This window comes from Calonectris borealis, chromosome 9 (genome assembly GCF_964195595.1).
Source record: "Calonectris borealis chromosome 9, bCalBor7.hap1.2, whole genome shotgun sequence".
NCBI lineage: Eukaryota > Metazoa > Chordata > Aves > Procellariiformes > Procellariidae > Calonectris > Calonectris borealis.
Window position 1 is genome coordinate 27,567,250 of NC_134320.1, and position 20,470 is coordinate 27,587,719.

Consider the following 20,470-nt stretch of genomic DNA (forward strand, 5'->3'; position numbering starts at 1 on the left):
TTAAACTGGTAAAGGGTTGCTGATGCAAAACTGGAACAGTATTTGCTGGTGGTGAATCAGGCCCTTGAAGGAAAAGACTTAATTTGAGTATTTTGGACCAAGCGACACAGCTGCTGTGCGGCTCCACAAACAATGTGCGCCGGGTTGAGCCTGCCTCGGGATAATTTATGAATACTTTGTGTTGGCATAGTTATCAGGAAGTTTATTGCATGAATATATTTCTTCACCTCAGTGTGAGGGTGTCTGGAAAAAGTCAGGAAAATGACTTCAAGACAGCCACCCTTAGCAAGCTCTGAGTGGCAGTCAAGGCATGGGGCCGGGAAAGACAAAACTGCCAGCCCAAACCCTCTGCATCCCATAGCCATCTTCCGTTTCTCATTTCTCTGCTGCCTTGCTTTTTTTTTTTCTTATTTACTCTCCATTGTGTCCTATTATGGGCACTTATTTTCACTTTTAAACTCTTGTCGTTGTTCCACGAATTTTTTCCGCCTCCTTTAGTTTGTTCCAGGCTGGGCTTCCCGGTGCCTGGCCTGGCGGCAGGGTGTTCTTGCAAGGGGATTTCCTTCGGCGGCTTCGCTGGCATTTTCATCTCTGCCTAAACTGACCCTTATCCGTCGCTTTGCCAGGGTTTCACATAAAACTTTTTTTTATTTGGTCGGGTTTCGATCACAGTTTTACAAACACCCTTTGCAGCCCGAGCATTATAGCTTGTTCCCACGAGCTCTGCACATATATTTCCCTGGGGATATGGATTTTCCAGAACTCTTTGGCAGCGTGGGGCTGGCAAGATGCGGCGGCAGCCGGGGGCTGTGGCGGGATATGCCGGGGAGAGGGGCAGCGCCGGGGGGGTCCTGCTGCCACATCCAGCTCGTTCATACCCGGCGCGGGAGGAGGTGGGAGCCGAGCATTTCAAAGGCACCTGGAACAGCATTTTGAGGTTGTGTTTACTTACCTACTTGCACTTGTTTATAAAGCTTATCTTTTTTTCTCATGTGTGCCCTGGGCAGAGACACGAAGGGTGACTCCGTACCCCGCCTGCGCCCAGGAGCCGCTTTGGGGCTGGCGCAAGGGGAGGAGGGTGATGCTGAGATCTGGGCTGGGGCCGGAGCAGCTTTTGGCATAAGAGGAGTAGCTTTAAAACAAACATCTGATACACTCTCTTCCCAAAGGGCTTAGCTTGTCCTGGCACAAATCGAGATGATTTTGGATGTTTCCAGCCAGCCGTGTTCAGCTGGAAGGCAGCGGGGCAGGTGTGCAAGGGTGTGCAAGGGTGTGCAAGGGTTTCCTTGTCCGGAGCCTGCCTGGAAGCCTGGAAATCCCTGTCCTTGCGGGACGGTTGGCCCTTGCCCGGGCTCGGCAGGCTCTCGCAGGGACGTTTCCCTGCCCTGCAGAGGTGAGTGCCGTCCGCCGGCACCCCCAGGGCTGCTGGGTCTGCGAGGTTTGCTGCAACTCAAGGGGCACCTTAGATGCTCCAGGAGCACTTTACTACCAAAATGCTTCTGGTGGAGAAGCCTATATTCCCTTTTTTTTAAAAAAAAACCTTATGTGCTGCTGCAGGTTTGGGCTGGTTTTTTTTCTTTTATTTTTGTTGGTTGTTTTTTTCTTTTATAAGCAGCTCTGCCAGCATCTCAGAGGCAGATCCCGACGTGCCACCTGCGAGGGCAGCATCTGGCATTTTCCCTTCCTGCACTCGCTGGCAGCAGCAGCGTGCGGAGCTGCCCACGGTGTTTCCCGTGGAAGGCGGGTGATGCCAGGGCGGCCCTGGGCGCTGGCGGTCCTCGCACCCTGCCCGCAGGGTTAGCAAAGGGGAAATGGCAGCGGCACGCGCGGCAGCGGCACGGGCAGCGCTTTCCCGCCCTGTGTTCGGTGCCTGAGTTCCCATATGGCACCAGCCGGGAAACTGGTGGCGGTGCCAGCCTATGTGCCAGCGTGTGCCTGGGTCGGGGCACAACCTGCCGTCCCCCCCGGCAGTGTGGACCCCGTCCCTGCCGCCTCCAGCGTGTGAGCCGGCAGCCCTCGTATCTGGGCTGGCAGCTTGGTGTATCCAGACACTGCGTGAGTGCAGAGGGGAGGTATTTTACTGTATATAATGACATATACCTATAGACACTATGTATCTAGTATGTATATACAATACTTCTAATATATAATACATAATATGTGAAGTATATGAATAGTATGTGTTTTTTTATGAAGGTATACCGTATATATCTGTATCTATACTGAGAGAGCATGTGTGTATACGTGAGATATATATATGTGTATATAGGTATGTATCTATATAGCATACACCTAGTACTAGTGTACTAGTATACCTAGAACACATATATAGTGTGTATACATACATACCTGTATCGTATATAGCTAATGTACCAGTATGTCTAGTATGCATATGTAGTGCCTGGGGTGTGTATGTACGTATAGCAGACGTATACAGAAACGGACACAGCATACATCAGCAAGTCCCCAGTGCATGCGCGCATTCGCCCCCACACCTATGCGTGGGGGTCCCTGCGTGCAGCCGCGCACTGCCGCAGCGGCTCTGCGTGGGTCGGCAGGACACGGTCGTGCGTGGAGGACCCCGCGCTCTGCACAGCCGGGCTGCGGGGGTGGGGCGAGGCGGCAGGGGCGTGGCCGCAGGGCGTGGGCGTGACCGCGGTCGGGACCACCCCCCCCCGCCAGAGGGGGCGGTGCTTCCCCGGCGGGCCCCGCCGCGCCGCTCCCGCCTCCCGCCTCCCGCCGCGATGTCCCGCCGCGGGCAGGAGCCCGACAGGTGAGCGGGGACGGGGGGGACCGGGGGTCTCGGCTGCCCCCCGCGATGCGCCGCCCCGGCCCGGCCCCGGGCCCAGCGCCTCCCGAGGACCCCCCGGGCCTGCTCCGCATCCCCCGCCACCCCCCGCCCCTATCTCCCCCGGCAACTTCCCTTCTCCCTCCCCGCGTCCTCCCGATGCCCCCTGCGCCCGAGGCCCTCCCGATGCACCCCCTTGCACCCCCAGTCCCTCCCGATGCACCCCCCTGCACGCCCAGCCCCTCCCGATGCCGCCCTGCACGCCCAGCCCCTCCCTATGCCCCCCCTGCACCTCCAGTCCCTCCCAATACCCCCTGCACCCCCAGCCCTCCCGATGCACCCCCCTGCACCCCCAGCCCCTCCCGATGCCCCCAGCATCCTCCCCATCCCCCCAGCATCCTTCCTGCACCATCCCCATCCCCCAGCATCCTCCTGTCTCCTCCATCCCTCAGCCCCCCCCTCCACCCTCCCCCTCCCAGCATCACCCCCCCCCCCATTGCCTCCCGCCCCCCCCATCACCCCCACCGTGCCGGACCCCAGCGAAGGGTCCCTGCCCCGCGTTGGCGCAGAGCCCCGAGGGTCCTTCTTGCCCTCCCCCCCAAAGACAAAAAAAGCCAGAGCAGTTTTGGGGCGCAGGAGCCCAGCCTTGCACCTGCAGCGGGGGCTCCCCGACACCCCCCCCTTCCCTCCTCTCCTCTCCCCTCCCCGGGACCCGGCCCCGCAGCCGCCCGCCACCCCCGGCCCCGCTCGCCATCCTCTCCTCCGGCAGACAAAAGCGCTGGGCGAGCCAGCGGCGTTCCCGCTCCGCCTGCCCCGCTCCACCCCGGGCCCCGCTCCCCCCCCGGGCTCCGCTCCCCGCCCCGGCCCCGCTCCGCCCCGGGCCCCGCGCTCCCGCCGCCCCCCCGGCCCCGCTCCGCCCCGGGCTCCCGCCGCCCCGGCTGCCCCCGGGTATTGCCACAACAAGCGGCAGCTGGGACCGTTTAGAAACGAGCCTGTTTATCTTTTCCCTCTAAAGCTGCCATCGCCAGCGGGGTCACCCCGCTTTGGTTTTGCTTTAGCGGGGGCTGGGAAACAGCACGACACCCGTGCAGCTCTTGCAGGGCAGGGGATGGAGCTGGCAATGCCTTTCTTCCCTATTGTAATTAACTGTGGGCAGTAATTTCTTATAGTGAATAGGGCTGGTTTGTTTTGGTCTGGTTTCTTTTTTTTCCCTCCCTGCTTCTCTCCACCGGAGCGTGTTTTTTAGCTTAGGCGGAGGGAAATGCAGCTGGGGGGGATAAGCCAGCTGCAGGCAAACCTTATTTAGCAAGCCAGCACTTGGTGGAAGGGTTGCACAAACAGCGCTTGGCTCAGGAGCCATCTCTGGGGTATATCCAGGCTTTGTCCAAATCTTGCAGATACTATGTCATTATATATTTTTTTTTTAAGATACAGTTTGGAAGCACAAAGCCCATTGTGTAACTTCCCATTCATGCCCACCGTGAAACCCGTACCCAGATTCTCCTCCTCTAACTGGCCGCAGCACCCTTTTCCCTCCTCCTGATGGACAAACTCTTGCAGGTCCGGGCTGCGTGGGAGCATCCCCATGCAGCCGCCTACTCTGCCGCGCCTCGCCCAGGACCCCCCTTGCTTGCATCGCTTCACCTAGTGCCTCAGCCATACGTTAGGGGATTTATTTTCCTGCCTTTAGCATTACCACCTTTTCATTTTTTATTTTTTAATTTTACATTTTAGCTGCCCCAGCGTGGCAGCAGCCGAGGCTGTGACCCCCGCGGTGATGCCCGCTCACCCCGGCGGCACCTTGCCGCTGCTGGCTGCGCCCCGGGGAGCTGGGGCCCAGAGCGGATGGGCTGTGGATGCATGGCAGGCAGCCCGGGATGCTCAAAATCAGCCTCCTGAGCTGAGCTGCCAAAGAGCAACTGCCGTGGCTTGGCTTCGCCATTGCCAGCATCCCTCGGCATCGCCAGGGCGGCACGGAAATCCCTCACCTGCCTCCAAAGAGCGAGGGAATATTTGACCTTTGTGTGTACGGCTGCCGTTCCAGCTGGCCGCTGGCAGGGCGGAGGGGCTGGGATATTTGCTCGTGCCACCGAAGCGATGGAGAGCTGGATGTCACCTGCTGGTTTATGGTAACTGCGCCCAGGGTGATTCCCTTCCTCAGCAGCAGCTTTTATGGTGGTTATTTGGTGGGGCCGCAGGGAGGACGTTGTGGAGCTCCACGGAAAGGCTTCCAGACCTGATCTTTATCCGTAAATGATAAAACCAACCCATTTCCCCTTTTCAAGAGCAAATGGAGACTGAAGGTTGGTCTGATTTGCCATGGGCACAAATGGGAGTCATCTGCCAAGTCCGAGCCACCGCGTTTATCTGAGCTTCATGCCTGGCTGCAGAAGATGGCTTGGATTGATACCAAAACCGACGGGCGCCTGGCACACAAACTCCGGGCGCTTTGCAAAAGGGGCCGGGGCCGAGGGCTTGCGCCGGTGGGAAACACGCGCAGCAGAGCCAGGCGTCCCTGGGGGCCAGGGCGAGAGCCAGGGCCATGGCTGATGTTAGAGAAAATTAATTTTTAACCCCCAGCCCCCCATCCTAAGTTACCTTATAACCTCCGGTTCCTGGCCAAAGCTGGGGCACGATGCCAGCGGGCAGGGAGGTGGGTAAGTGCCCGCTTGTGTGGAGGCGCGGGGAGGACTGACGGATCTGCTCATGTGTTGCCCGTTTTGTCTTCCAGCGGAGCCGAGTCCCTCTCTTCAGATGAAAAAGGTACGGTGATTTTGTGAAATACGGCGCATCGGATGGATTTGTTATGAGAAATGCCCATCCTTCGGAATGGAAATGACAATTTTATAACTGCTGGCTTTAAAAAACACGGTGTAATGCCTTAGTTTAATGGATAAGAGTTTTGATTTTTTTATACTGATTTTTAAAATTCATATTCCTTTGCTGTTTATTCCCTTCCTCTGACCTGCATAGTATAAAAACGCCAAGAGAAGAGTTAAATCTTTTTCAAGCTTATATCCCCCGCCTGCTTTTCTCTTGCAGAGCTGGCGGCCGGCGGTGCGGAGGGAGAGGGCTCGGCCGAGGAGCACCCAGCGGGTGAGCACACACGTGGCTGCGGGCTTTCCCCGCGCGTGGGATGGCGTGGCCGGCCGTGCACCCACCATTTCCCTGCACCGTGATGAAACCACAGTGCAGACACTGCTGCAAGTCCTCAAGACACTTGCTTTGCAATACTGGTTTCTCTTCAACTTATGTTTGTAAGAATAATTTATTAAAGCCGCGTATGGTGCATCCCCATGAGTCACGTCGGCTCTCACCGATGCTTCTCCCACCTCAGCTGCATGTCACGGAAAACCATAATTTAGCTGGGTGAACTGGGACGTGCCATGGGTGAAGCGCCAAAATAGTCCCAGGCTGTATAAAACATTAAAATTAAGCATCTCGAACATCACACGTACCCTTCAGAAGGGCCCGGTGACCCCGAAGTCTCCTCTGATGCTGGGATTTGATGATGCTCTGATGCTCTGCCTAAGGGTGCCTCAGCGTTTTTTCTGCCTTGTTATGTTATCTCACTTGCTGACGTACCTGATGTACTTAAACTTTTAGACGTGTCCTTTTACTTACCTGTGGCATTGCTTTATTTCATTCTGCCTGTGACTAACGGGATGTGATTTTGTTAAGGAGAGGACGGTTCTGAAAACAGCTCCAGCAGTAGCTCGGAAGAGGAGTCAGGTGAGCATCGCGTTGCGATTTATGTATTTTCTCCCTTTTGAAAATGTACGTTCAGTTTAAACCAGCTGCTTTTCATGGGAATAGTCTCAGGGTTATTGTATAAGACTGTTAATTCAGTGATTGCATGCTGAAAAGCAGAATGATATTTTTGTGAGCAAATGATTTCCTAGCCGCTCAGTTTTGAGCAGAGCAATAATAGAGGAGCAGCAGCTAATGTTGCTTTAGCCTCGTAGACACAATACATGCAGATGTTTTTACACCACAGTAGTTGTCCAAACACCAAGAGGCTATAAATCTGCTTAAAAGTTGGCAGCAAAAGTGGCAAAACAGGATGGACAGGAAAAGAATTAAAGGAAGCGTTTGCTGTTGATGAAAAGCCTGCGGGTTTGCGCTTACACGGGTTGCACCACCAGCAGTTTATTCTGGTTTCATGCAAGATTGATAGTCTTTAGTTAAATAATTACAAAGCTTTTTTTCATCAGATGCGGAGGAGTCAGATGGAAGAAGGTCGGGTGAGTGTGCGTTTATTTTGTTCCTTATACCTGCCTTGCAAGGCGTGAGGACGCCAAGGCAGATAAGGGATGCACGAGGGTAACGATACGTGATGGCAAGAGAGGGGGTTAGTGCTGGCCCAGCCGTCACCTCCACATCTTTCGGTAAAACGATTTGCTAGAGAGCGTACCCAGGGAGGGGGGTGCGTGGGGTGCACGCGCGGGGCACGCTTGCTGCCTCTGTTTGCAAATGGAGCCCGGCGCCGGGCTGTGGGTGCAGGTCGATGTCGGACGGCGCTGAGGCACCCTTCCTCGCCCACGTGCCGTGGGTGGCTCCGGGTCACTGCAACCCCGCTGCAGCTCGGGGACTGAAATAGCATCGCTGCGGGAAGGCAGCCAACGCGCCGGCGGGTGTTTGCCTGATGTTTTCCAGGCTGTTCGCTGCAGCAATACATTTTCTGCCTCTTCCACATCTGCCTGCTCAGGAGGGTGTTGGTGTCCCAGGATGACTTTGGGACAGCCCTGCTTGCGGGGAGGGGTGTTGGTGGGACGGGGAGCAGGAGCGAGCGGCGCAGCGCCCGTGCCCCCGCGCGCCGGCAGCCAGCCCGACCTCACACCTTGTCACGACAGCTCTGCCGCTCGGCTTTGCGAAATCCCCCCTTCAGGCTAAAAGCTTTTGCCCGATGTGTCAGCTCTGCTTGCTTTCTGTTGTGTTGGGGGTTAGTGAGGAGGATTCGGGCACTTTTCAATCCCTTTAGGGACAAATACACTGCAAATAGCGCGGTTACCTGCTGTTGCCAGCTTCCGTGCCAGGTGGTTGAACTTTGTACTTGGCATCATTCTGGGGACGAGACTTTTTTTTAACCCCTGTGAAAATTTCCGGTAGTTTGGGCAAGTTATGAGCTCTTGGCACATGTTGTGTCCTGATGTTCAGCTTCATCCCCACGCTGTGCACGCCCGCACACGCAGGTGTGCAAGTGTGCCTGTGAGAACTCAGTCTTTGGAATATTCTCCTTGGGTATTTTTTAATGTAAGCAAAAGCAACTGGTGGGTTGTCCTCGCTGAATACGGGAGCAGAAACCTGCTGGAGACTGAGGTATTTGCTGCAACCTTCTTTGTTGCAGATGAAGAACAAGAGGAGAAGGAATCGCTGCCGCACTGCAATGAATCAGGTAGTAACAGATCTCTTGAGGGTTGGGTTTTTTTCTGAGTGTTTAATTACTTTGCTTTTAATGAGCTCATCTTCCTGTTTTCTCACTAGGAGCGAACTGTCTGCCACCCTGTGAGCATTGCAGAAATGAAAATGTATGTTTATAAAAAAACCCCCCCACATATTTTGCATGAGATAATCTGCAAATTGTAATTCTGCTCTCTCATCGCCTTTTTAAATATGTGTTTTTCTTTTATCTATTTATATAGGGCCAGAAGGAGCAAGTGACCCCCAGGAGACTTTCTGGAGGACAACATGTGTATGGTTTTTTTTAATATAATGGGTATACATTTATATTATTCTCATGAAGCTATTTCTCTCTTCAGTTTAAGTGGGAAAAAGGCTAATTTGCTGCACAAATACATTTGATGCCCCCAAATCCTTAAAAATAAACAATTTAGAGCAGCTGCAGGTCCTGGTCCAAGAAAGCTCTTGGGACAGCTCCCTGCCTGCCTCGTCTCGCTGTGGTAATTAACATCAGGCACATTTTTACGTGCTTTTTTTTAGTCTGGAGACGCATGAGGGGTCTTGCCCTGCTTCACAGGAGCACTCGTCCTCCCCATTTGCACTGACCTTGCATTTTTCGTTGGACGCCAACCTTGTGCTGCCTCTCTCTGGCGTGGAAGTTGTCTCAGTGTGTGATGTTGGCGTTGTCCCCGTCTGATGTTGATGTTAGTGTACGATATTGGCTCCGAGGGCGATGGGAGCTGGGCTTCGTATAAAAGCAGCTGCCTCATTTGCAGGAAACGTTATGCAAAATGTTCATTATAGCTGTTTTGCATGCACTGGCTGGGTCCTCCCGGCCAGTTTTTAACACTCCAGTGACGGTTTAAATGTGGAGACTGGAGAAAAAAAAGTTGTGGTGGCTTCTGTGCTGTTCAGATAAAGTGCTCTGCGCTTGTTGGGAGGCGAGTTTCTCTGTTACCCCTTGCAAACCACGTTGTTAGGGTATTTTCCAGGCGGTGGAAGCTAAACTAACCAGTCGCTCTTGCCCACGGCAGGGTGCAGCTGGACGCAGAGGGGACTTACCAGTGCAGCCTCACGGGCTTGATTTTTGAGGTGACGGGGGCCGTCAAAATCACATATTCCCTCTTATCCTGGAGCAAATACGCCAACTTGGTGGAAAAGCCGTGGATCGTGGGCGGCCCCCTCTTCGACGTGCGCTGCGACTCGGCCCCCGCTCTCACCTCCATCCAGTTTCCCCACTCCCTCTGCCTCGGCGGTGAGTGCCGGCCACCGGCCCGGCGGGCGCGGGAGGCTGCCGGCCCCCCGGCGCGGCAGGCGCTGAGACGGCCCCGTGTCCCCGCAGATCATGGCGCCGGCATGGCCTTCAAGGTTTTGCACGTCAAAGGCGAGGGTGCAGCCATCGAGCCCTCCGCCGACTACTCGGCCTCGCACGTGAAGTGGCTGGTGAGCTCGCTCTCGCCGGTGGGACCCCTCATCCAGAGCCAGGAGCCGGTGCAGTACCACGGAGCCGTCATCCTCTACAAAGTCGTCGACGAGCATCCCTCCTTATCCTTTCGGGTCTACGTGGCTACAAACAATGACTCTTTTATAAAGGTATGGCTCGTGGCGGCGGGGTGTGGGGTGGCGTGATGTAGAAGTACTGGCAGGGTGGGTTATGGGGATGGGGGATGGCGAGGAGCTGCTCTTCTCTCGCCCCGGTGTTTGCATGCAATAAAAATGTATGTATTATATATACATATTTTATATATACATAATGAGACTTCCATACCGAAAAGGTCTGCCAGGTTAGGGTATGATATTTAAGGAATTATACTGGCCCACATGCTCACTCACAACCTGCTGTAGAAAAGAAGTACATCAGAAACCTCTTTGCCACCAAAATCCACGGAGCTCAGGATTTGTACCTGAAAGAGTTTCTTGTCCTCTCACCCATTCCCCCTGCAATATGTAGGCAAACGCTCGGAGGGGACAGCAACAACCAACCTCCCTTTTATTCGGGTTGCAAACTCTTCTATCTGATTTCAGCCATGTAGCACAATAGCTGAAGAAGTTTATTTGATGTTTTTTGAGGTGGTTAGCGCACAGCTTTCTGTAAAGTTTGCCATGTAGAACAGGTCGCGGCCGTTTCATAGAGCTGGGGACAGAGACAGGCCCAAGGAGCCCCATTAGCACAGGTTTTAAATGTTAATTCCTTTACTGAGGCGAGTAACCTTTAAATTGTATTTTTAAATTTTAGGATATCTCAAGAGCCGTAAAACATTCAAATAAGAAATTCATTAAAATTGACAAGCCCCCTGTATGCCAGAAATTATTACAGAAAGGAAAGAGATATAGATTAGTTTGTGAGCCAGAAGCTGAAGTAACTCCAGAGGTAAGTCCTTACACAAGCCTCATTTCGTGCATTGCAGCTGGATTAGAACGTGGTACAGAATGGCTTTTCCTGCACTAGTGTGAAGGGCATTTTTCACATTCATTTGCCATCGCTGCAGAAAGCGTTTGCCTCTTACAGCCCTAAAATTTTGGGATGAAATCCTGACACCAGAGTCAAGAGCAAACCTCTGGGGAGATTAGAGTTGGGCTCAGATTTGTCCAACAGCCAAATACCCTCTTCAGTTTATGTTTGGATAAGTGTTTATTTTTAACACGTTTATGTTTTATAGGAAATTGAATTTGTTGATGGATCTCTCTTGAAACTAAAAAGTTACATTGAAGTCTATTTGGAGAAACCCGACGACTTCACCTTGTCTTTGGTTGAGCTGGAGTCTGATGCGACCGTATGGAAAGCAAAACTAAGAGAGAGTGAGTCTTTGGTCTTCCCACCGCTGGTTTGTCCCTGCTGAAAAGATGCAGGAGTTGGGATATAATCCAGCCCTTAGATGCACCGAAATTCCTGCTGTTAAAATCGCGAGGTTTGGAGCTGGAAGTGATAAAACACAAAGAGAAGAGCTCTGGGAGGTCACGTAGTGGGTGTTGCAGTAACCTGCAGAATCCCTCGTGAGCCAACCGGCAAAGGCTTTGGGGCTGTGGGGCGTGCAGGAGGAGGCTCCGCTTTAGTTTTAGTTATTAGGAATAAAATGCAATCTCTGTTGCATATTATTGCAATCTCGATATGCAATCTATTGCATATTATTGCAATCTCTATTTGCAATCTCTATTGCATATTATAGATGGCGTGCTGCAGCACGTTGGATAGAAGAGGAAAAATCATCTCATTATATAAAATCTTAGCTCAGCAGCTGGAATCCACCCAACAGCTTGGTTTTGTGCCCGAGAATTGTTGGAAGTAGGGCATAGCAATGGGAATTCCTACCTCACCTTTTGTTTCCTCTGAAAACTGTTTACCAGGTGACTGGATACATTATGATCAGAACAAAAACGAGCAGAAAAGAAGCGCAGTCAGTAAGTCAATTTGAAGATAAGTCGGGGTCGCTTATTTTCTGTGTACCTCGCTTGCTGTTGTAGCTCAAGTGATACGACAGAAGTAACACCACCTCTCCCTTGCTTCTTAGGTGTCAAAAAACGGAAACCAGCCATCAGCGTTTCGGAAGAAGACGAGCTCTGTAGCAAAAAGCAAAAGACCAGCAATACTGCAGGTAGAGCATTTCTGTGTCGTTTAAAATAACAGGTTTGGGTTTTGGTGTTTTTTTTTTTAATCCCGTGAATTGAACCCGAGCTCACTTTTTTAAAGACTTCCACGGATCTGAGCATGAAATATAGGCGGAGCAAGCGCTGCTTTTGTAGATGCAGGATTTGTACCTCCATTTATATACTTCGGTACACCTTGTCATTCATTTGGTAAGCAAATGGGGAGAAGCAGCTAGGAAATTGGCTTTATAAGGGTCAGCTAAAATGGTACTGTCTTCTAAGACTGGGAAATAGTGGCTGCTTTTGAAAGAGGTTTCCGCTGCATGTCTCAGATTTTGCGTTTGGGATACCTCCTGAGCCGTAATAGGCTGAATTTTTCTAAAAAAAAAAAAACCATCCCCCGTTTATTGTTGACATGTGATGTTGTGATGGTCAGAAATGCTTGGTGTCTGGGAGCTCCCACCCAGAAACTGCTCATTTACTAGTAGTTGCTTGGAAAAAATACCGAAGAAATAATGTTAGTTCACTGAATAATGAAAAAAAAATCAGCAAAAGTAGGCATGTCGGTGTTTATTTATGGGTGCGTGTAGCCACCAGAGGGAGAGCTTCATCCCTCAGCACCTCGGTTTTACGTCTAATTGGTGACAGCGCGGAGGAAAGCGGCTCTGTCCCTGTAACCGCGCCGGCTGAGACTTCTGATGTAATTAGAGGAAAAACAAACATCTGGAGCAGCTGTAGGTTGCAAGAAAAACTGGCATCTGAACTTGCCAGGAGGTAGCGAGTGCTTAGCATGGCCGTAACGTTACACGTCTCAAAATCTCTGGGTGCTTGGTAACCTAACGTACAGTTCGTACAGATGTTCTACTAGATGAATAACTGCTTATAAATGGAAAAAAAAATCCTTTACAGCAGCCAGCGTGCAATCAGATGTTGTCATCTTCATGAGCCAGGTGTCTGAGTCCTTCAGGTGCTTTTCTCCAGCGCTTGGCTCTGACCTTGCCGGATAATCTGAATAATAAGATCACCTTCATCGTATGTCCCCGGCCATGCACAGAACTAATAGTGTCATTTAGTTACAAGTTTAATGAGAAGAGCAACATTAAATCTGATTTTTGTTCTATGTCTTTTCAGATGGGATTGAAACAAAAATCTTAACTGATCAACAGCTGATGATGATCGCAAAGCTGTTTGGTAGGCAGTGGAGAGAAATTGCCATTGAGTGTCTTCAGATGGAAATGAAAGACATTGAGCAGATTCAGGCAACGGAGGAAGAAGTTAATATGCAAAAATTTCTGGTGTTAAGCAAGTGGAGAGACAGAGAGCAAAGCAACGGAACTGCAGAAGCTTTGTACAGAAGTCTCCATGAAAAAGCCTCCTATGAGATACTGCAAGCCCTACAAGGTATCGCCTTCCCGTTATTTAATTACATCAGTGTGTTTCAGATGCATTTTAAGAATCCGCATCAGAGAGTTTACTGAATACCTAGTACGTGTTTTACTACGTAGGTCAAAATTGCCTCCCTTCTGATATTAGCAATGACTTTCTTTCGTGTGGCGTTTTTATACTTCCCTTCAGAAACGGATAGAAAATGAAGAATAGTTGTGCACCGACTGTGTTGGGAGTACTCTCAGCATGACCTAGCCGTCACGAACAAACCAGTCAGCGTTACATGCCCAAAGCAATTCTTGGTTTCTCAGGAAGTCCAAAGAGATGTTTGGGTCTTTACTCTTACATATTTTAGGAAGAGTTAATTAACACCTTCCCCTGACGGATGACTTAGCGGTTCGGTCCTGCAGACGTGTGTGTGTCATGTATGTCCGTACTGCCCGGGGGTGCTCCCACTGATTCCTGGGGGACTCCTTATGCTCGGCTCACCTTGTGCAAACCAAAGTTGTTCAGTGGGCTGAGAACTCAGCCAGCCAAGGGGAACCTTGCTCAAAAATGAAATATATTTTTTTCTGGACCAGGCAAAACTCTGTTCTTTCTTAATTCTCCCTAAAAGCAACCTGGCTGCAAAGGGTGGAGAGCTGCTCGTGCTCCCCCGCCCGTCTGACCCTCGCAAAGCTGTCTATTGCCACAGCCTTGTGCTGTGGCGTAGGCTTTTAACGCATTTTTTGTTCACCTTAATATTGCAGTAACTTGTGGAGGTCAGATAATCTGTGTGTGCTTGTGCGTGTTCCTTTCCTCAGGTTTCTGGGCTCGGTGCTGAGCTGGAGCTAGAAGGAGCGCGGCGGGAGCTTCCCCAGCCGGCCGTTCCGCTTCTCCAGCCGCTTCCCTGGGATCTCGCTGAGATTCGGGAAGGAAGATGCAAGGCATCATCACTCAGCGGAAAGCTTAGGCAGGATCTTTGCAAGAAATGTGAATGAAATTTTGCAGGGATATAGACCCACCTCAGACTTTCAGGAGCGATTACTCATGCGGTGGATCCCGGCATCGCGGCCGGGAGTGCTGGGCTTCGCGTCTGGGGAAACCCAACACTGGCACCCAGTGGGTTTGTCTCCTTTGAGCCAGTCCTAAAAGACACGAACGCTGGAAGAAACCAGTTTACCTTGTTCAGGTATATGATCGTTATCCGGAAACGTTTTTATTTACATCAGGGAAAGACAGGGAGAAAAGTCATGCGGAAATTTTCGTCCCCTTAAAAAAAAAATTGAACTGCCAAAATCATGAGGTACGTTGTATTTCTCCCAGATGCCCAAGATCAGGGAAGAATAATCCTAAACTTGCAGATAAATTCCTTTGCATAATCACTGTATATATACAAAATTACTGTATATACTCCTGTACATTCAGTCCTTGTTAAGCTGTGGTTCTGTTTTCTAAAAACCCGAAGACTGGTGTCGCGGGAGCACCACTATTAACTCCAGGCAGCTTTGAATTTTCCCTGGGAATTTCTTCTTCACTCTTGTCTGTATAGTCTGTCTCAATTTTTATGAGATAATTTTTTATGTTGTATAATTTTTTTTGTATTATAAACTTTTTATACTTTTTTTTTAAACTTGATTAATTTTAACTTGAATAGAATTAGGTGCTTAAACAAAAATGGGAGAAGCCAAAATCTCTGTGAAGGCTGTTACTCTGTCGGCAATGCACGTACTACAGAAATGGAAAAGATTTGGAAATAATGTTATTTGCAGAAGAGAGCGGTGACCCGACACAGGAGATTGTCTTGTTTTTAAAGACATGGGATTCTTTGGAACATCTCCCTCCGTGTATGTTTATGAAAGAGAAAGCATACTTTTAAAAAATAAGAATTAAAAAGGAAACATTTACACTATTTACATATGGGTTTTTTTTTTTTTTTTAATTTTAGCTATTGGATGAAATGTTGCAAGGTTGTCGTAAGTTGTGGGCCGTCTTTCCAACCCTCGATGCTCCACAGCTAGGTACATCCCAGGGGGTGGCCGAGGAAAAGGGCTGTGTTGGTGCCCAGGACCTCGAGGGCTTTTAGGGGGGAGAAAAGCCGTGGGAGGCGGGGAGGCTCGTGTGGGGCTCTCTATCCCCTGGTAGAGCTGCCCTTGGTTCTTCTCCCTGGGACAAGCCGGGGGAAATTGCCTTCAGGGGAACCTTTAAGATACCCGATGGAAACAAATCTCTGATAGGACCCTCTGGTCAGAAGCAGAAATCAGTAAATCTAAGCTGGAAATAAGATGCTTGTTTGTAATAATGAGGGTAACGGGATGGCGTAGCAGGTGGTCAAAAGAGATGACAAGGTCTTCAACCCTCAGGTTCTTCAAAGTCAAGAACCTTTAAAAAAAAAAAAAAAGTATATTGTATTTCTGTGGTCTTCAGTTTGGCTTTGTCCAGTTCTTGCAGGCAGAAGGAGTTAAAACACTCCGGTGGCACGAGGCTGCTCTTACCTTACAGCCGGGTCTACGTGGTGGGTGGTCTGCGGAGCAGGGACCACGGCTCTGGCTCCTCTAGAAAGCTCGGGGGATGTGTGAGATCACATTTTGAGAGCCGGTGTGTGTGCAGGTAACCCCAGCGCCTGGCGGAGAGGATGAGGGCGGCAGCTGTCCCCTCGGCATTTGGAAGAGCAGGGGGGTCCCACCAGCCCCTCGGCATCAAAGGGGGCTACTTGGGGGTCCCCGAAGAGGTGGGAGGGCAGAGCTTGGAGAAACCAAGCGAGGGGAGAGAAAGCTGAAGAAGAAGAAGGCGCTGATGGGGTGATGAGAGGCGGAGGAGGCAGCGTGGGAGCTGGCTGGGACGCGGCCGAAGTCACTGCTCGGCCGAGGGGGGATCTGCCGAGGAGGGGACGGACGCCGTCCTCTGGCTGGCTTACACGCTGCGGGCAGGAATCGGGAAGATAATCATCCCGGCATCCCTCCTGGCCTTCAAAGCTATGCATAAATCCCTGCCTCACCGAAACCATTCAGCCATTGGTTTTGGTGGGACCACATTTTCACCCTGGAAACTATGGAACTGGCTGGAAAATCACTGTAAATGAGGATGAAGTCGAGTGGGTTGCTGTGAGTGCTCAGTCGGAGAGAAAATCCACAAGAAACACACCTGATGTAAGTACCAAGACGGAAACAGGATTTTAAAACATGATACCGGTGCTGAATGTTACTATGGTATACCTTTACATGCCAGCAATATTGAAAGCATTTTAAAAGTATTCATGCTCTATCTCAAGGAAGAGAAAAAAAAAAAGCCACCACATTTTTTATGCAAACTTCCATTTTATTAGGCAATAAATAGAATAAATAAGGGATATCATCATAAATAAGTTGGTTATTATAAATATGTTTCAATTTCTGAAAATTACAGCTGAATAAATAAAACAGGACAAATTACAGTTGAGTGTTCGGTGCTTTGAGAACATTTTGGTACTACGGTGTAGCTTATTTTCTAGAAACCTAGAAGTTTAACGTGATGGCTTAAAAGGCACTGGCAGCAGTTGGCTAAAACGTGATCTATAAGAAACTCTGTGAAATATTATGCTCTTGGTTCCTAAAAAGCCGCCAACCACCTTGCAGGATATTGACCCTACCATTTTTTCTCCAAAACATCCTTAGGTCAAATTTATTCCCAAAGTGCTGGAGCGCGGGGTGCTTACAGCGAGCTCTCCGGAGAGGCCAGGTAGTTCATCATCCTGTTGATGGTGACCGTGCGGATTCGGAAGGCGTGAAGGATGCTGCAGAGCCTCATCCTCTCCTTGAAGGAGGTCAGCCCCGCGCCCGCCGGCGGCTGCGGCACGCTCCTGCTGCTGCTCTGCAGGGCCTGGGGAGAGGTAGGGGCATTACAGGCTATCATCACCGAGAGCGGCTGAAACACACACCTCTGTAGATTTTTCACCCCCTGGGTGGTAAATGGCAAAGCTTAGAAATAAGAATGTATTCTCGTAAATGAAAAATTTGAAATATTTAATGATACAATTAGTAGATGTAGGGTAAAATTTGAAATATTTAATGATACAATTAATAGACTTAGGATGCGCAGCTGTACTTTCCTTGAGACAAAAATGTCCGTTCATGCACAAAGGCTCTTTCTGCCCAGGAGTAAAGATGCTTTTTTAACAATAAGCCTACAGCCAGCTTTGTCTAGCGACCCCTTAGACTGGGCTCATCTGCCCGTGGCCAGAATCTCCAGGCTATTGGGAGATGCTGTGTCAATACAAAGGCAGTTAACTTTTTTTTTAAGTAGCTTTTGTTAAATAGACAAGCTTTTAACATCTATTCCCTGTACTCGTTAATAATATTTATCAAAATTCACACATCCTATGTCATATTCAGTATACCAGGTGTATCATATTTCAGTATTTAGATGAGAAATAGAGCGATGTCGCTGTATCCTTTTACTCTATTTTTGCATTCTCTGAGGAACTGGCAGAAAATCCTGCACCCCATCTCCTCGCGAGAGCGGAGCAGTGTGAAAGAAGGAGGGCTGCTAAGGAACCACGCATCCGAGTCCTGACATGTTGACCACATCGGCAAGGCAAAAATATGAAGTAAGACACATAATTTATAAGAATCAAGTCCCTTCTAGGAAAAACAGTAACAGACAATTTTTTAAATTACCAGATTAAAGGAAGGTCACTATTTGACGACTACAGAATGGAGCACACTGGATTAAAAACTCTGGTTTAAGACAGAAATAGTCGAAAGGAAGGAGACAGAAATACTTACTTTCATCATTTCATCAATAGTTGCCAGCACCTTTTGATCATTGAAGTTCTTCAGCTCTGCCCTGTAGGCATTCAGATCCTCGTAGATGCCCTGCAGGCATTTACTCTGCAAAAGTCAGAATTATTAGGAAACGCAGGAATCTGTTGTTAAATGTTTTAAACATACAACAAGCAAAAGAAGGGGTTCTTTTGGGAAACTTGCAATTTACCGTATCAAAAGTAGATCTTTCCAGTGCTGGACAGTTTCCAGTCTGCAAATTAAAGAAGAAATGAGACATGGTGATTTTGTGGAAGTGTGAATTATACAGCTGTTCTGTGAAAATATGATGCTGAAACTCGATATATTTTTTTTACCCCTGAAGCCTCAGATGTGCAAGCTTTTATCGTGTTGATTTGATTCTCAGTGATATCTTCAAGATCCACCTCTTCAAGGGTACATTCAAATCCCAGCGTGCCAAGCTCCTGTGTTAAAAAGGGAATAAAAAAGGGTCATTGACTCAGCCTCACGGTACTGTATATATATATGTAAATACACATCATTGTAAGCGATGCATTGCAGCTGTCTGCACTTAGCTGAATCCTAGGAACGAGGCTGTGTGAGGACTAAGGTTAAATACGAAAGCTAGCAAATAGACTAAGAGACTGAAATGCATGTGGCGGTTCTATTTGATGGGAATAAACTCGGGCTTTGCACAGATTTGTTTTATATGTTGTTGCGAATTGCACTGCCTCCATTACTTTAAATTATTCTCTCAGACATTGAATCTATTGAGAACTTTATGTCGCTATAGTTTCAAATGTGAAGTATCTCTTAGAAAGTGAAAAATACCATCTGCACAGACATTTAACAGCACTCACTGACCCACTGCAACTGTGGGAACAATGCACCTCGTTAGTGGTGGGGGGTTTTGTGGCTCTCTGAGATGAAGCTTGCAACAATAGCGGGGAATTTTAACAAAAAAAAATTCCCCTTGGCACTACTGCCAGGGGGCTTTGGTGTGGAAAGTTGCTACAGCACTAAACCAACGACACCAGCAACAACATGCAAATATAACGACAGAGTCAGGAGCAAGTATTTCCTGAGCCAGCTCTGCAGGGGCCTTACAGAAAGAGCGTATTCAAAACTGAGGGCACTCAAATCCACTGTTGATGCGTTGCTGGCACTGCTAACGGTGTGTGTGTTTCTGCAGGGCTGCAGTGAATAAGGGCTGCGAAAAACACCTGAGCAAATCCCCATCCTCAGGGGTTGGTCAGGGGAGGCATGAAAGCAAAGACCAGGTATGGAGTCTTAAAGGGAGTCTACAGAGCATCCACCCGCCGGGGTGCCATCACTGCCCCACCACCGCCCTCCTGGGTACCCCCACTGCCCCATCACTGCCCTCCCGGGTACCGTTACCTTCTACCTGGGTACCCTCACTGCCCCATCATGCCCTCCTGGGTATCATCACCTCCCACCCGGGTACCCTCACTGCCCCATCACTGCCCTCCTGGGTACCGTTACTTTCTACCTGGGTACCCTCACTGTCCCATCACCACCCTCCTGGGTACCGTCACCTCCCACCTGGGTACCCTCACTGCCCCATCACCACCCGCCTGGGTACCGTCACCTCCCACCCGGGTACCCTCACTGCCCCATCACTGCTCTCCTGGGTACCTTCACTGCCCCATCACCTCCCTCCTGGGTACCCTCACTGCCCCATCACCGCCTGCCCATGTCCCCTCGCCCCCCCGCCCCGTTGCCCGCCCGGCCCCCCGCGGACCTTCAACCGGTGGAGCGATGCGTTGGCGGCCGCCAGCAGCTCCCGGGAGCGGCTCAGCCCGTCGGCGAGGCGGTGGCGGGGGGGCGGCGGCAGCGCCCGGGCGGGGGGCGGCAGGGCCAGCGCCAGGCAGAGCGCGGGCAGCAGCGCCCAGGGCCCTGCCCGCTGCCTGCACCGCCGGACCGCGGCGCTACGCGGCGCTGCCTGCCCGCTGCTGCCCGCGCCGCCGGTGCCGCCGCGCTGCCCCATGCCGCTGCCCAGGGAACGGTACCGGGAGCGGCGGGGCCGCGGCGGCTCTTATAGGGGCTGCGGGAGCGGGAGTTCCCCCTCTTCTCCTTTCCTTTTCAGCAGCGGCTGGGGGAGCGCGGGGCCGGGCCGGGGGGCAGCTATCACTCATCCCGAGAATTCCCGTCGCCCGCCGGGAATCCCGGCACAGCGGCCCGGGGCGGGGGGAGGCCCGGAGCTCCAGCTCCCGGGATCGCTGCCGGCGCCTGAGCCCGGCTGAAGATGCTGCGGGGCAGATCTGGGCACCCGTGGAGGCTGGAAGTCCTTTATTTGGGACTATTCCCTTTGCACGCAGCGTGCAGCGTAGAAAAATCAGAATTACTTCAAGTAAAATCACAGAATCATAGAATCATTAAGGTTGGAAAAGACCTCTAAGATCATCGAGTCCAACCGTCAACCCAACCCCCCCATGCCCACTACACCATGTCCCTAAGGGCCTCATCCACACGTCTTGTAAATACCTCCAGGGATGGGGACTCCACCACTTCCCTGGGCAGCCTGTTCCAAGGCCTGACCACTCTTTCTGTG

At 50.8% G+C, this 20,470-nt stretch overlaps 2 protein-coding genes across 3 annotated transcripts; one reads left to right on the top strand and one right to left on the bottom strand.

Moving 5' to 3' along the window:
• Window positions 1-2,638: 2,638 nt before the first annotated feature.
• LOC142085481 (uncharacterized) lies at window positions 2,639-15,050 on the top strand. Of its 2 annotated transcripts, XM_075157469.1 has the most exons (16): window positions 2,639-2,773; window positions 5,520-5,551; window positions 5,831-5,884; window positions 6,470-6,520; window positions 7,003-7,032; window positions 8,136-8,183; window positions 8,273-8,316; window positions 8,431-8,480; window positions 9,223-9,443; window positions 9,531-9,781; window positions 10,425-10,559; window positions 10,849-10,987; window positions 11,534-11,587; window positions 11,698-11,781; window positions 12,905-13,174; window positions 13,963-15,050. In XM_075157469.1, the coding sequence occupies exons 1-16, from the start codon at window positions 2,745-2,747 to the stop codon at window positions 13,980-13,982; spliced, it is 1,512 nt and encodes a 503-aa protein (XP_075013570.1). In that variant the 5' UTR covers window positions 2,639-2,744; the 3' UTR covers window positions 13,983-15,050. The 2 variants fall into 2 exon arrangements, with proteins under 2 accessions (XP_075013570.1, XP_075013571.1); XM_075157470.1 differs by lacking the exon at window positions 10,425-10,559 and having other exon boundaries at window positions 2,687-2,773.
• A 1,393-nt stretch (window positions 15,051-16,443) lies between these two features.
• Window positions 16,444-19,906, bottom strand: IL12A (interleukin 12A). The gene is made up of 5 exons (XM_075157707.1): window positions 19,661-19,906; window positions 18,255-18,362; window positions 18,110-18,151; window positions 17,902-18,006; window positions 16,444-16,996 (listed from the first exon to the last, which is right to left on the bottom strand). Exons 1-5 carry the CDS (start codon window positions 19,904-19,906, stop codon window positions 16,829-16,831), a joined length of 669 nt encoding a protein of 222 aa, XP_075013808.1. The 3' UTR covers window positions 16,444-16,828.
• Window positions 19,907-20,470: the final 564 nt, after the last annotated feature.